This window comes from Cavia porcellus, unplaced genomic scaffold (assembly GCF_034190915.1).
Source record: "Cavia porcellus strain 051 isolate PalLab524CR breed Dunkin Hartley unplaced genomic scaffold, mCavPor4.1 scaffold_12, whole genome shotgun sequence".
Lineage (NCBI taxonomy): Eukaryota > Metazoa > Chordata > Mammalia > Rodentia > Caviidae > Cavia > Cavia porcellus.
The window spans coordinates 9,089,321-9,106,040 of NW_026947495.1; the positions used below are offsets into that span (position 1 = coordinate 9,089,321).

A 16,720-nucleotide genomic window follows, 5' to 3' on the forward strand; every position below is an offset into this window, starting at 1 on the left:
AATTTACTTTGATATCTCTATATCTTGTCCTATGTGACCAGGATGACAGATGATGAATGCAATCACTGACATACAAGGATCTCACTTGCAACCTGACTTCATTAACAGTGCCATTCCTCACCAACCAAGGTCAAGACTAAATGCATTGCTTTCATGAGTCGCACGTGACCTCAGATATAATCTGTGTATCTTATGGAAGTAAGAACTCTCTTATGGAGAGTTGTGAGCTGGGTTCACATTGTGCCCTGTGGAAGACTGAGCTCTGTGGTACAACAGTGTTGTTGGGTGAGAGGGATGGAAAGGTAAAGAGAAAATTGGGTGGGATTAATGCAACATTTATTTTTCTTGTAACTTCTGCCTACTGGAAAGAGAACACACCTTCATTAAAATGTTAAACAATTAGAAGTAAAAGTCTTCCCTTTCTCTTTCTGAATCTCCAGAGGTAAGCATTGTTAACATTGTTAATAATTTGGTGTGCATCTTTCCAGAGTTGTTATTCATGTACAAAAAAAATATTTTTAACATATTACTGTAGAAAAGGAATTAAACTATACACATTTCTTTGCTATTTGTTTTTCTTACTACACAATATATGTCTTGGTCATTATCGTCTTGTCTTCACTTGATAATGATCTATAGCATGTGATTGTCATGAATTATTTAACCATTCCTCATAGGCATTTAAATGTAACTCTTAAGAGTTACAGGATATTTTTGCTAAGAGAAAGTTGTGTATTAAGCTTCATAGTGCCTTTATTTTTGTTTGCACTTAGATAAGTTTTCTTTTACATTAGGTTTGTGATAGTAGACTTCAAATCAGTGAATCAAAGGACTTTTGGAAAATGAGTTGTCAGTGATGTCCTAGAAGTCACTAATTACAAAGTTTAAGAAAGTTACTTATTTTTAAAAACTTTGACAGTAAAATCATTGACACCATAGAAGGGATAGAACTTGTGTGCATGCGCATGTGCACGTGTGCAAGTGTGTATGTGTGTATGTATGATATGTTATTGATGATTAAACCCAGACTCTTTGCATTGAGCTACATTCCCTCCCAATCTACCCACCCACTTTATGAATTTTGAGATGCTTTTTGTAAGTTGGTAAATTGTCTGGTCTAGGCTCAGATTTATGATCCTCTTGTTGTGGCCTCCTGGAGTGCTGGGATTACAGATGTGTGGCACCATGCCTTGCTCTTTTGAGTTTTATTTGTTCTGTGTTTACCATCAGAATTATAAATATCTTACTGTATCTGTTTGGTATGGCATATCTTTTCTTTCCTATCTTGAAAAGTGAGGAATTTAATGGTCTTTGCCACCAGTTATGCACTTCTGGGTTTTTATTATGGTGAATTGTAGTTGTTTATAACTTTTAAGTGTGCTTAAATCTAATTCTTGTGGGCCACCAGTTAATTTTATGCAGGATTCTTCCACTAAGTGTTGTTTTCTAATTCTCTACTGTTTACCTCTTTATCTTTCTTTACTTATATATAGTCATGGATTTTTAGCCATTTTTATTGTTACTTAACTATAGCTATCTTCTATTTTCCTATTTAAAAATTCTAAAAAATAAAAAAGTGTAGCATTTCTACTGTATCACAGGATTAAGTAATGTGATCAGGCCTTGGAGGAAGAATGATAATCATGTGACCAGATGAAAGAATGTTGTTAACAACACTTCTTTTAAATCTGTCACTCTGGCAGCTATTGAAGTAATGCCATGATTTTTAGTTGGTTACAGTTTTTCTTCGAGTTACTCTCTTTTTCTTAGTGTCACTAAAACCTTTATCCTGGCAACTGTTTTTTTTTAATTTTACAATTGGAATGGATTTTGATTTTGTTTTTCAGTGCATTCTTCATGTTCTCCAACTTCCCATAATTTGGACTGTTTTCTGTGCTTATGACTACTGTCATACCAGAATTTCATGGTCTCTCAGTCAACTCATTTTTTTCTGTTCAGTTGAAAAACATATTATTTTTTCAGAACAGTGCATGGGTAATCAGTTTCAAAATATGTGTGTATGGAAAGGTCTTCAATTTGTCATAACACTTAAACCTGACTTATAATTTGTCTGGGGTGTATTCATTCTTAGATTCTTCAAGTCCTTTTCCCTCAGAACTTTGAAGGGCCTTAGTTATCTTCCATTGTTTTGCTGGTAAAATGTTAGATGTAATTCTAGTTTTACTCATTGAGTATTCTTTAAGTGACCTTTTTCTCTATTAAAATTTTTTTTAAACTATGGATTTGCAGGTGTTTTTTTTTTTTTTCTTTTTTGTCTTTTTCCTTTTTATCGGTGCTGGGGATCAAACTCATGACTGCCTGCTTGCGAGGCAGGCGCTTATGCCGCTGAGCTAAATCCCCAGCCTCTTGCAGGTGATTTTTAAAAATTTACTTATTTTCAAGTTTATGACATGTTGGCTTTCTTTTTTTCCCCCTCCCAAATCCATGTTATTTCAAGGGGAAGAAGAAGAAGGAAAAAAAAACCCTTCAACACAAATTCAAAACACATCATTCAGGGGGCAACAGTGGGCCATACATTGTGCATTGTCATCCCCAAATCATTCACCCGGAGCATAAAACGTCTGCATTCAGTGGTCTGAACAGTATCAGCACAAGTCTTTTCTCTTCAGCAACCTCAGAGAAATCAGTAGTATAACTATCTTAACTTTCTTTAGTATACATTCACATATACATACATTGTTTCAGCTTCTGACACTACTGAGACAATATGTTTATACATGTGTATTGTTTCAATAATAAGTATGGTCTTGAGTTGCATCCATTTACCTATGAAAGTCTCCAGTTTGTTCTCATGGCTGTGTAGTACTCTACTGTAGAAAAATACATCTTTTCTATCCATTCCTTAGTCAGTGGGCATTTAGGTTTTTTTCAAGTTCTGGCTATTACAAATTGTGTTGCCATAAGCATGGGTTCACGTACATGACTGTGGTATGATATTTGTAATTCTTTTAGGAAGATAGCAATAGAGTAACTGGGTCAAGTGGGACCCCTGGTCCTAGTTTTTTGAGGAATCTCCACACTGATTTCCACAGTGGTTGCACCAGCCTGCATTCCCACCAACAGCGGAGAAGGATTCCTTTTCTCCCTCAGTACCTCCAGTATTTGTTTTTGCTTGATTTCTTCTTTCTTTTTTTTGTACTGGAGATCAAACTCACAACCTCGCATTTGCAAACAAGCACTTGTGCCACTTAGCTAAATCCTCGGCCCTTAATTTCTTAATAATAGCCATTCTTTCTGGGGTGAGGTAGTACCTTGTTTAAATTTGCATACTTCGAATGACTAGTTACGTTGAACATTTTTTCACATATTTGTTTGCTGTTTGTATTTCCTCATCTGAGAATTGTGTATTCAGCTCAGATGATTGGATCTTTAAATGTGGGAGGACTGATTTGTTTTTTTTTTTTTTTTTGGAGTTCTTTATGTGGGTTGTTTTTTTTTGGGGGGGGTACCAGTAAATGACCTTGTGCTTGCCAGGTAGGAGCTCATGCCACTGGACTAAATCCTCAGACTCCTTTGTGTGTTCTTGATAGTAATTCTTTGAGGAACACCTCGCCAACATTTTCTCCCACATGGGTTGTCTCTTCACTCTGTTGGTGGTTTCTCTTGCTGAGCAAAAGCTTTTCAGTAGGATGAGATTCCAATTGTTGATTCTTTGTGATAGTTCCTATGCAATCTGGTTTTGTTCATGAAGTCTTCGCTTGCACCTGTGTCTTCAAGAGTTTGCTTACTCCGTCATCAGCAGATTTAGTGTTTCTTGTAGGTGATATTTTAAACAACCTTGTTTTTTTTTTTTTTTTTTTTTTTTTGTGGGTACTGCAAGTCAAACTCAAGACCTTGCTCTTGCCGGGGAGGTGCTGCACCACTGAGCTATATCTCTGTCCCTGAATGTAATCTTTCTTTTTCTTTTTTGTCTTTTTTGAGACAGGGTCTCGCGCTGTGCAGTTCAGGCTGGCCTTGAGCTCACTTTGTAGCCCAGGCTGGTTTCAAACTCACAATGATCCTCCTGCCTCAGCCTCCCGAGTGCTGGGATTACAGGCTTGAGCCACCACGCCCAGCTGAAAGTAATCTTTCTTGACATTCTTTAATCTGCAGTCTTCACATTTCTCTATGTATTTTGTGGAATTCTCAGAACATGAACATTGGGTATCTTGATTCTGTTTGCCTTGTGTTATTTTTTCTTTCTTATTTTGTGTTTCTGTTGTTTAAGTATTGCAAGGTTTCTGTTTTTATCATAGTGATTACTATTTAGCCTTCCTGCTCATTTTGGTTTTTTTGCCTGACACCCAACTTTATTTATCAATTGTGTTTCATTTCTAGCAATCTTAGTGATTGGTCATTTTGTTTTTCCTAACAATAAGTTTTGTCTTTTGTTTTGTTTTTTGAGACAGTGTGTCAGGATGCAGTTTAGGTTGGCCTTCAGCTCACTTTGTAGTTGAGGCTGGCCTCACGCTCGCAGTGTCAGCCTCTCAAGTACTGGATTACAGGTGTGCGCCACCATGTCCTACTGTCCCAAAGCCATTTACCCTGAATTTTTTTTCCCTCTGGTCTTTCTTTCCAGCTTATTTGCCTGAAATCTCTAGTGATCCTTGTTTGGCCAAATACTCGATTTTTGTTTTTAGATAAGGTCTTGCTGTGTAGTGCAGGCTTGGCCTTGGACTTGCTTACGTAGTCCAGGCTGGCCTCTTAACTCAGCACTGATTCTCTTGCCTTAGCCTCCCAAGAGTTTAGAATTACAGGTGTGTGACACCATGCCTGGGCAGTGGCTAAATATTTGGTAATTTTGTCTTGATTAATACATGAAGTTCTTTATTTCTTGTCTTTTTATGCTTTGCAGTGTTCGTGTGTGTGTGCATGCATGTGTGTTTGGGATTTTTTAATTTTTGAGACAAGGTTGAAACTATAGCTCAGTTTGACCTTGAACACAGCATCTTCCTCCCTCTGGCTCCTGTGTGCCAGGGCTGTAGGTGAGCACTGTTATGCCTGGCTTTAATATATGCATTTCTTGTTTTGGATAGTAGACCTTCTGGATTTGTTTACAGGTTGGTAGGGAAGGACAGTCTTTAGTAAAGAAGCAATTGCTGCAAGGCCAACCTGGACTTCATTGTGAGGCCCTGTTTCAAAACACACACACACACACACCAAAAAACAACTCGGCGTATTAAAATTTAATTCTATTTAAATATATGACAGTCTGTGACATTGCAGAATATAGAGGTAAATAATTAACTGAAAAAAAAAACCCACTTAAACTTAGTGTTTTTTCTGAAAGTTTTTTCCTGCCTAGAAATGCATTAACAGTTTTTTAAAACTGAGAAAATGTAGAGTTACCAAAATTTATGCCGAAAATAATGAGGTGACTGGTATCATTATCTTGATTTTTGGGGGGGGGGTACCAGGCATCGAACTCACAACCCCATGCTTGCCAGGCACATGCTTATGCCACTGTGCTAAATGTCTTGCCCCACCATCTTGATTTGGAGTTAGCATTTTAGTCCAATGGACTCTGTAGTCACATCTAAAGTATCTATAAGTATTATTGTATTTTGTTGTGTTAGTGATGGAACCCAGTGTATTATCCATAGTGAGCAAAAGCCTCACCACTGAGCTATAATCCCAATTCCATATATATCTTAATCACTAAAAAGAGTCAACAGTGAAGGGAATGGTTGTCTCCCATTTTAGGTTTCCCAGCCCTGAGAGGTGAATGGTACTGCATCATGTCTTAATACTTGAATTGGATGTTGGTAGTCCAAGCTCAATCTCTTTTTTCAGTAGCCATTTGAAAACTGAAATAAGAGTCTCAGAGAAATTTTGCTTTGAGGATGTGCTCTCAAGTTATTTTTTAATCTTTTATACTCTGTTCCTAGTGTTAATAGCTCTTGTTGAATTGTAAAATCTTTATGGAATACCTGTCCCTATAGTGAGCTCTTTCAGGGCAGAGTGTGGGTCAGAATGAAAGGTTTTATTCACTGCATGTTCAGAATGAATGCTAGAACAAAGGAGTGAATGGTGCCTACCTGTGGTCTCAGCTACTCAGGAGGTTGAGGCAAGAGGGTGACTTGAGCCCAGGAGCTCAAGACCAGACTGGGAAACACAGTTGAGACTTTGTCTCTGAAACCTATAACTCTACAATAACAAGAACTGGGCAAGATGACAGTGCTTCATTTAACTCTGGAAATAACCCCATAATTGAGCAGTTTTTTTCATGAAATTTTTAAGGATAAGTAAAGTACATGAAGATGTAACTAGTAAGTGATGTCTGAGGATTAACATCTGGTGTACTCACATTTTTTATTAATAGCGTGAGCATGGGACCCTACCCATTTGACTACACATTATGAGACAGTACCCATTTGAATTAAATTATATTTAACACATTCTTTGGTTGATTCAAGTACAGCTGATTTGACACTGTACTTTTGCTTCTGTTGGGCAAAGCTAATTTCATCCCTTGGTTACTCCCTTCTGTTAGAGGGAATTAACAGTAGTTTGTGAGTGGAAGTAAACATTCTCACAACTCACTCTTGCCGCTACTCAGCAGAGCAGATGAAACATAGTCTGTTTTATCCAAGAACAGAATTTGGACTTTCAATACAGTTTTTACAGGTCTAATTTTTGCTCTCTGGGCTTTTTGACATTCATTCATTCATTCATTCATTCATTCATTCATTAATAAAGTACAAGAAGATGGCGGTTTTAAGCACCCATCAAAAGAAACACATATTGTCTTAATTATTAAATTTGCTTTATTTGATTTCCACATTTCTAGAGTGGTTTTTCTCTTTTTGTAATCTGTGAGTAACAAAATAGTTGTTTTGAGACAGGGTCTCACTTTGTAGCTTACGCTTGTTTTTGAACTAATAATCTACCTTGCCTCAGCCTACTGAGTATATGAAAAAAATTTTAAATGTTCTTGTATGGCTTTTATTTCATGCCTATGTTTATCAAACAATACTTTGGCAGGATAGGGATGCTAGATTCAGTGTGTCCCTCCCACCCCCACTTTAGCACTTTCCAAGATTTTGTTGCCCTTTTTCCTTGCATCCAGTGTATTTATGAGACTTATAATATTTATGACTATCCTTGGAATTTAACTGGTGTTTTCCTCGTAATTAGACTTGAAGGCATTGTTTTTTGGAATGTAGAGCATGGAGGTAAAGTTACAGTTTTATACCATGGTGTGTACTGTTGACTTGAGGTTAACTATGCTACCTTGCTTGAAATACTCTATGTCAGGATTCTGGATTCTGCTCCCCCACCCATACTTTGCTCTTGGGAATGAACTCCTAATTAATTATGTGCCACCTTCGACGTGGTGGTATAGCTACATAAGTTATTTGAAAGTCTTACTCATGGGAGACTTCATTCTTAACCCCACTTACTCAGTTATTTATATCAATATGGTCTATACTTTTTTGTAATTTGATGATGATGTTGTTTTTGAGACACAGTCTCATTGTGTAGTTCAGGCTAGCCTTGAGTTAACTATGTAACCCAAGCTGGCCTCAAACTCATAGCCATCCTTTTGGCCTCAGCCTGCCAATTCCTGGGGTTACAGGTGTTCGTCACCATGCCCAATTGGAACATGGTTTTGATATAATTGAAATTAATCATCTTTCATTTGAGATTTTTTTTAGCTCTCTACTTTGATCTTTGAAACAAAAATGGTGAAATTTATTAAGATCTAGTTGGAGAAGAAGAAAAAAGATCCACTTGGAGTTTGTTATCCAGCTTACTTATTGACGGAAAAATTCTTAGTAGTTGAAACTCATACAGCCTGCTGGGGATTGTGTGAAAAATACTTGCCCTCAGTGGTATTTAAGAGTTTATGTGACTTCATTCTGATACAGCTACATTTTTGTCGCTGCTGTTACTGTTCTTTCGAAACGTGAGTAGTATTAGGAAGAGACAAGATTAAAGGGAATCACATTTGCCAAAAATGGAACTATGCCCAAGAAGATTCTGACAAAACATTCAAAATTCACTTATTCTGTGAATGATTACTATGGGGTTAAATACTTTTAGTTTGGCTAGAATTTTTTGTTCCTTTTGTGTACATAAACTAAAAAAATCTATTGCCTGGCTAACTGAAAGTGAACCAGTGTAGTTTTTGAACTTGCTTTCAGAAGGTAGGCTTACGCTGGACGTGCTCATCACATCACTCGGAACATCTGTTTCCTGGGCTCCACTGTTCGTTATTAGAGGTTTCTTTTCATTTTTGTCTTGGCCTGATAGTGATAGCTATTGCTAAACTTCCTGGTAGTCTTGTTATTGCCAGACTTCTATCAGTCTTGTAAATGTTTTTTTCTTTTGGTTTTGTACATTTTGGTTTTTCAGATATCTACTGTATACTTTTTTCTTCCCCTGTGTGTTGTTATTGCATCGTGAATGTCTACAGAAGTTTTATTAGAGAACAATTGATTATTGAATGACACATATACATGCATGCACACATGCAAAGCCCAATGCACCGTTTCTGCCAGTGGACTTCGTGTTGCTTTCTGGATGTGTGTGGGATACAAGTCTCTGCCAGCTCAGATGAATGGCTCAAGTGTGCCTGATGATCTGTGCCCATATCGTGGTTCTGGAAGAGTGCAACAACAGTGAAGTTGAAGAATATTTGGTTACATTCCTTCCCTTTAAATATCTTTAATGAATACTCTAAAATTGTCTAAGAAAATGTAGTAAAATTTTAAAAAGCTAGTATGTTAATTCCAGATACTCTTGAGGCACTAGCAGGAGAACTGTAAATTGGAGGTCAGCCTGGGCAATTTAGCAAGGCCTTGTCTCAAAATTTGAAAAGGGTGGGACATGTGCCAATTATCACAAAGCATTCAACAAAATTGCTTCTTTCTGGATATTGTAACTGAACACTACAGAGAATTGATACACTAAATACTCCCAGCCAATGGTTTGGAAAAATAATACTGGTTTTTCTATTTCACCAATCATTTCCTGACTCTGCATTTCATTCTTTATTGTTGCAGTTTTACCCCTAAGTTCCAGCAATGCTTACACTTGTGTATTTTGATTTGAATCAGACATATATTTCATCATAAATTTGTAAAACTTTGTTTGCTTTGATGCTGGAAGTAGTAGCGTAGTTACATGGCATTTAATCATTGGTTGTATGCTTAATTTGCATTAATGTCAGTCTTGGTCATTTTTCCATGTGAATATGTAATTTGTACTTAGCCATAGGAACCATTTTACCTGCTTATGCTAGTAAATATGTGGTTTAAATAGGGAATTGACCAGTTTATGATGCCTCTACCTTTGCAATGAAGTTTGGGCTTCTCCATTTGTGTATTGGTTCCTCCTTTGGCACCATACATTTTTTGCAATTTGAAAAACACATGCTGTCACTTTGTAATAACCGAATCCATACATTTGCTATATTTATTTCTGAATGTCTTTGAGAAAATGCACTTCCATATATGGTTGAAGGCCTTTGTGTTCCTCTCTGTAGCCTCTTTTCCTTTCTTAGAAGAAACTATTACCCTGAATTTGGATTCCTCATTGTCAGACAACATACTTGTGCTTCAGGATTTCCCATATCATTCTGGTCACTATGGAACCATTCTGAGAAAAAAAGAGTCATCATCAGATCTACACATTTATATACTGCCAACATTAAAGGCTTTCAGAGATGGAAAAAACTTGTCTCTGAAAAATTCAGCATTTCCCAACTTATCACCAAAACCCTTAACCTAGAATTCTGTGTGTGGTTGTTGCTTGGAATATACCTTGTGAAAATCCTGCCTAGAGGCATATAGTTCTTAAATTGAATATTTTTTCACTAATGTCCTATAGTTGGATGACAAAGATGGTAATAGTAGTCACTACCAGTTGGTGTGGATTATCAGATCATGGTGAAAAACCATTTTACGTAAAAAGAAGGTAAAATGTTAATAAATTGCACATTACTTACACTCCTTAAGTTTTTCCAGTTCTTGAGTCTTCTGACCTCTTTTGAAATGTCTACCTGTGGATCATGGCTTCACTTACCCTTTGCCTTAAAATGATCTGTTTACATTTGATGTTTTTGTGATGAGAAGTAGCCTAAACTTGATGTTAATGTTTAACACATTTTCTTGAATGAGAGTTCAATTTTTATATTGTACAAGATGGTACTTGAATTCTTTGTTTGCTTTTTTTTCTTCCTGTATTAGAAAATCTTGGTGCTTTTTACACATTATGTATAAAAGAAAATTTTCTTTGTTTATATAATGACCTGATCCAGGAAAAATAAAATGGGAAAATGGACACTACTTCTGACCTTCAAATAAAACTCATTATGTATTTGTTTTCAGATTGTTGACCAAGCCCTGGCACATACACACTGTCTTAAGGCAAGACTGTTAACTTATGTGAGATAACAGTCCCCAAAGGTCTGGTGAGACTGTGGGAGGAGGGCTGAGATCCTGGGAGAGTGGACAGAGACACACAGTTCACACCCAGTCTCAAAAAGTCAGGGGATCTCCTGAATTAACAAAAATGTCAAAAAGACTTCTTGCCCTTACTGGCTTTTATTCTGCACCACACTACACTACACTATGCTTCTGGAATAGAAAATAAAGAACAGGTAAATTGTACTGCAAACCAAAGTCTTTGTTCACCAGCTACGCAGAGACTGAAGCATTATCGTGATACTCATTGAGTTTTTTGTTTTGTTTTTTGTTGCTTTAAGGAAAGAATAGCTTGTTTTTCTAAAATCAGTGCCCCCTGCCTTGATATGAGTCATTTTTTTCATTAGTTAGGAAGATAATCTTGTGTGGATTGTGCAAAATGATTATGCTGTTGCAGGTGTGGCAATGTAATGTGTTTGGAAGGGGCAGGTTTTTGTTCCCCACCTCCTTTATTGCTTAGTTTCAGTGTTAGTATTTTCTTGCAGGTTGCTGTTCCAGGTCTACATAATTCTACATATGTTCCCTCAGCATTCAGCCAATGATTTATTTGGCTGTCATGTCTTAACAGAGGCTGGGCACCCATAGTAGGAGCCTAATAAATGTTGATATTATACACACTTTAATGAATGAGTACAAGAGTACATAAATGAACATATGAAGGAATGATCAAGTGAAGTAATTTATCACCTTTTCATTGTTTAACTCCAGTATAAGTTTTATAGAGTTGATAGTTACTTTCTGCAAGTAAAAAATTGAACATCATTTTAGGCCTGTCAGACAGTTACTCCACAAAGCAGTGATACCTGTCTTCCAGAGATGCAAATTCTGTCGTTTTTTTGCAACTAGAATCCGAGGGAATTTCAGTGACCTGATGAGCTGAGAAATGTTACAGAATTCCTTACCCTCAAGGTTTGACTTCTAAACATAACCCAGTGTGATTAGATGAATTTGGTGGAGTTTAGTGATTGCCATATTTCTTTATTCCAAGACTTTTGCCTTCAGAATCAGTCTGATTATCAGATGACTAAAAGAAGTAAATATTACTTGTATTTTTTTAAAACATTTCATTCCTAAATACTGGTTTCAGAAGATGGAAAGGGTTACAGAAGTTGTCACATAGTCTGCCCAGTTATAGTTGAACAAGTGATAGTGGATTGAAAACAAAAAGAAATGTTTTGCTCCTTCATTTGTTTGCCATTATTTAATGAGATAGAGGAGATCTGATCAGAAGAAAAAAATGTGGGCCACTTTCCACCACTGGTTAATCCTTTTTAGTCCTCCATGTTCTTATCTCCAAAAATACAGGGCTGGATAATCCTAACGCCGGTATCAAAGGTAACTCTTTTGTTGTTGCTATTCATTGGGTAATTGAGATAGTATAAATGAGTATAGAAAAAAAATTTTTGGTACAGGGAATCGAAAACCTTGCACTTGGCCAGGCAGGTGCTGTGCCACTGAACTGTCTCCCCAGTCCCTGGCTATAGATATTTAAAGTGAAACTTTTTTAGACTTAATTATTGTCCAGGAGGGCTTTTTGTGATGTTGGAAATGTTCTGTATCTCTCGTTCAGTATGCTAGCCAATAGTTATATGTGACTTGAACATTTGAAAAAACATTAACATAACTAGGGGAGTGAACATTTAAATAGGTTCCTATGGCTAATATTGGACCAAGAATTTAAATACTTGTGGTCACAGAGAATTATGCTTATAGGTTATGACAGTTGTTGTCCTTGTATAATGATATACAACTGGATTATCCAAATTTTAAAGTTTTGTTTTGCAGCTCCAGTCTCACTGTTGGTATATTTCTTCAAATGTGTCTTTCATTTACAGTTGTGCTCAAGTATGTCAAATATAGATAAAGAGATGGGACCTTTCCCAGTGATCCTGGATTCCACTTCCTATATGACTGACTTCTGTAATTTCTCACATGAGAGGATTGTGTGTCCTCCTCACAATCCACTGTAAACTCCTGTCAGTCCCTTGTGCCTATGATAGGCTTTGTAGTGTCTGGAACAGGTTTTGTGTTGTCCAGAGGCTTTTTAAAACTTAAAAAAAAAAAAAAAAATTTTGGGGGGTGGGCTTGATTCTGAAAAGTTAAATTAAATGCTACCTTAAAAAATGTTTGGTCATTTATTTTCAAGGAAATTTTAGTCCTAAAAATCACTGGCACTGGCAAAATATTTTTAGTGCTAAAACATCTTGGTCATTGAGCTACAGAGTTACCAGCTGAATAAATTTTCCATCATTTCTGTATTGTAAATACTACATTCTTGGAATTTCCATATTTGGGTAAAGAGTATAGACAATTCTTTTCTCTTGGAAATGAACAAATTTGGTGTTGAGGCTTTCTTTAGGGTGGTGATTGAAATTGATAAACGGTATGTTTAGCATTTAGTTTTCTGTCACAATACTTTTACAAGATTTTTTTTTTTTGTAAGTGGCTTGCTGACCTACAGATAACCTTGAAACTTACTCAGTTTTACTGAGTCCAAGGTCTGTTGCAAATCTTGCATTCCTGTACAGCTTCCTGTGACCACACACCTTGGCTAACTGCATTGTGGGCGAAAGCAGTAATGTCAGTCACTGATTTTTAGACAGGGAAGCCAAAAGCAGTTACCATTATGAGTACTGTAATAAACGCCTTCCCATTGTTGTTCTTCTCTCTATAATGTTATTAGTAGCCAATTTTGTATACACGGGATCATACTGCACCTTGTCTTCCTGCCTGTATAGTTTTAAAGGCAGTATTCTTAATTGGTATACTTAAGATAACATCTGTTTTACATATATAGTCCTATGAAGTTTGGCAAATACATAAGCTATAACAAAAATAGAACAATTGCAAACCCCCGACCCTATTTTTTTTGGTGGTTTTTGTTTTGGTACTGGGGATTGAACTCATGACCTCACGCTTGCCAGTTAGATGCTTGTGCCACTGAGCTAAACCCCTGGCACTGTCCCTATTTTTGCTTTAGTTTTAATAACTACTCATTTATCTGGGCTCACGTTAATTTCCTTTAACTTCCTTTTGATTCATATTTAGATTTTCCCTTTGATTCATACTTACATTATTTGCAGTGTTGGCAATTCAAACAGTGCAGTAAATACCTTTGTGAATTCTGGTATGCTTTTAAAATTAAGAGTACATTATGACCAAGAGATTTGTAGACTCAAAGGCTGTGTACCTTTAAGATTTTGATGGATATGGCCAAATGGCCTCCTCTAAATATGTTCTACTTTCCAAGCATTTACAGAGGAAATGTCTGCTTTTTTCTTCCATATAACATTTAATAACACTAAATGTAATTTTTGCTGATTTTGGGAAAGATGCTATCTTGCAGAGTAACTCAGATTCAGTTGTGTTTGCATTTGCATGCACTCTTCATAAGTGGCTTGCTGACCCACTTGAAGATGCCCTTGCAGCTTGTTGAGTTTAACGGAGTCCAAGGTCTGTTGCAAATCTTACATCCCTGTACAGCTTCCTGTGACCACCCACCTTGGCTACCTGTGCTTTGTGGGTGAAGGCAATAATGTCAGTCACTGGAACTCTGAACAGAAAGTCTGTGTTTCCATTATTCCTAATATTCATTTTCTGCCTACCTCTATCTTCATTTTTATTAACCAGGTAGATTTTTATATTGTCCCCACAATGTATATTTGTGAGGTACGTGCTATTTTGTTTGCTTTTTATTTTACGGGCCTTGTTTCTAGAAGTTTCATTGTAATAGTTGTATAATTATCTAGTTTTTGCTCTGGGGGACAGCACTAGGTGTTGAATCCAGAGCATTCGACCAGTGAGCCATATCCCCTTTCCTTAGAACTACAGTGGCATATGATCATGCCAGGCCTTATATAGACAGAATCCTCTTAAATTATTTACTTAGGAACTAAATGTGTCAACATTGATGTGAGAGGGGGCCACCTTTTATTATTTGAAAGTGTTTTTATCACTACAGTGGAAAATTTGAAGCTTTTTTCTTGCAGAAGGAGGAAGCAGTTTTTTATCAGTTTATTTTTATACTAGTTTAATATGTTTTCTGTTTTCACTTAAAATATAAAAATGATATATGCTGTTTGTGAAGATTTCACACATACTTTCCAGAGGCAATTAGGTGTTATTTAGTAACTAGATTTTTGTAATTGGGCCCTTACTCCAACTAGTTTATATGTTTCAGAAAACAATATGCAGGTTGAGTATCCCTTTTCTAAAATACTTGGGAACAGAAGTGTTTCTAATTTTAGTTTTTTCCCAGATTTTGGAATATTTGTGTTTATGTAGTAAGATATTTTGAGGCCAGGACCTGTGTCTGAACACAAACTCATTTGTTTCTTATACACCTTACATACATATCCTGAAGATTATTTATTTGGTGGTGGTGGTGGTACTGGGAATTTACATACATATCCTGAAGATTATTTATTTGGTGGTGGTGGTGGTACTGGGAATTGAACCCAGGATCTTTGTACTGAGCTATATCCTCACTCCCCCCCCCATTCTTCCATCCTCTTTATAATTTTTATTTTGAGACAAGGTCTTCCTAAATTTCCCAGCATTGATTCTTGTTGTTCTTTCAGACACAGTTTATGCATTTTTAAGATGCATATATTTGTCCTTGTATGTGTTGGGCGGGGGTGGCTTTTTTTTTCTTTTTTTCCTTTTTTATCGGTACGGGGATCGAATTCACGACCGCCTGCTTGCAAGGCAGGTGCTTATCCCACTGAGCTAAATCCCCAGCCCCGGGGTGGGGGTGGCTTTTTGCAGCTGCAAATGTTAGCTTGCTGAATCCTGAGTCCTTTTTATTTTTGAGACAGGGTCTTGACAAGTCATTAAATTCCCCAAGCTTTAAGCTTCTGCCTCAGCATGTAGAGTAACTGGGAATAGGTGTGCATTACCACACCCGTCTCTTTTTTTTGGTGCACATACTTGCTTAGATAACTTCATATGTATTTAATTTTTAAAAGTAGATAATACAAGAGCATGGTTCAAAAATGAAATAATACAGGGTGTGGTGGCAGACAGCTGCAATCCCAGCATATGGGAGGTTGAGACAGGAATACCGCCACAAGTTTGAGAACGGACTGGGCTATATAATGAGATCAAGGTCAGCCTGAACTGCATGATAATACCCTGTCTCAAAAAACCCCCAAAACCAAAACAAAACAAACATAAAAAGATGTGGCTATTCTACATCCTTCAGGATACTTCATGAAGATAGGAGCAAATAAGAAAGTACATATCCTTGTCTTAGAAGGTAGTTTCGAATAGTCTTTCAGAGCAGAGAGGTTGTGAGGTCAATTTCCTGCATTCAGCTCCCTAAATTTATTTTGTAGTATATTCAAAAAGATACTTAAAAAGAAGTATGCATATGTCCCTGGGTAATCCTTGCATTAAGGTTTCTGCTCTGTCAGCTGTGATCCAGGGCAAGTTCTTCAGCCATTAGAGAACTTCCTGCTTTAGGATCTTCATATGTATAAATAAATAATACATTTTGCTTAGAATAATGCCAGTCTTAAATATATTTTCCAGTGTTATTAATTTTTTAAGTACCATGATACCTCCATCCCCCAATTTGAGCATCAGTACTAATCAGTTGATTTATATCTGTGATGAGTATGAGTAAGTTCATGGGATTTCTCCCTTGCTAAGATTTACCAAAGTAAATTTTAGCGGACTTGAGAAAACAAAGTTCAAGGTTGATAGTCATTATTTATGCTTCTTTAAGATGAATATGTCTTTAAACTGTTCTACTTTATGTAGTGTCTCTCTCTCTCTCTCTCTTTTTTTTTTTTTTTTCTTTTTACTGGTACTGGGGATCGAACTCACGACCGCCTGCTTGCAAGGCAGGTGCTTAGGCCGCTGAGCTAAATCTCCAGCCCCTTTTATGTAGTGTCTCACTGAAGGTAAAAATGGAGTTGGCTGTAAGAATATGCTTTTTGCATTGCACATTGTAATTTGAAAATCTTTGTCATGTATTTGCCATAAACTCCCAACTTTTGATCCATTAAAGTTCATACATAGTTATGAATAATACTTATTTTTGGGTGATAGTATCCCATAACTTTTAAAAATTTTTAGCCTTGTCTATTTAGGTCTTATCAATAATAATAAAGTTTCTTAAGGCAGTCAAGGGCCTAAGAAGACTAAATAGTGTGTTTCAAGTTTTCTAGTTTCACTTTTTTTTTTGTTAACTAGTTTTAAATTTTTTATTTGCACATTAAACCATGCATTGCAATAATTAAAATCATTTGAGCAACAACAATAAAAACACTTAAAGCTAGCCATGG

General features: G+C 36.5%; 1 protein-coding gene across 14 annotated transcripts in view; it reads left to right on the forward strand.

The window, feature by feature from the left end:
- The window catches only part of Wdr33 (WD repeat domain 33), a 99,503-nt gene that overhangs the window by 58,968 nt on the left and 23,815 nt on the right, over positions 1 to 16,720 (forward strand). The window contains exon 8 of one of the 14 annotated variants that reach the window (XM_063258812.1): positions 9,491 to 10,333. The exons of 12 other annotated variants lie outside the window; for them this stretch is intronic. In XM_063258812.1, the coding sequence (XP_063114882.1) occupies positions 9,491 to 9,735 (245 nt within the window). In that variant the 3' untranslated portion in view covers positions 9,736 to 10,333. Of the gene's footprint in view, positions 1 to 41; positions 9,366 to 9,490; positions 10,334 to 16,720 lie in introns of those variants that run through there. One more of the 14 variants, XM_063258814.1, reaches the window with a different exon arrangement.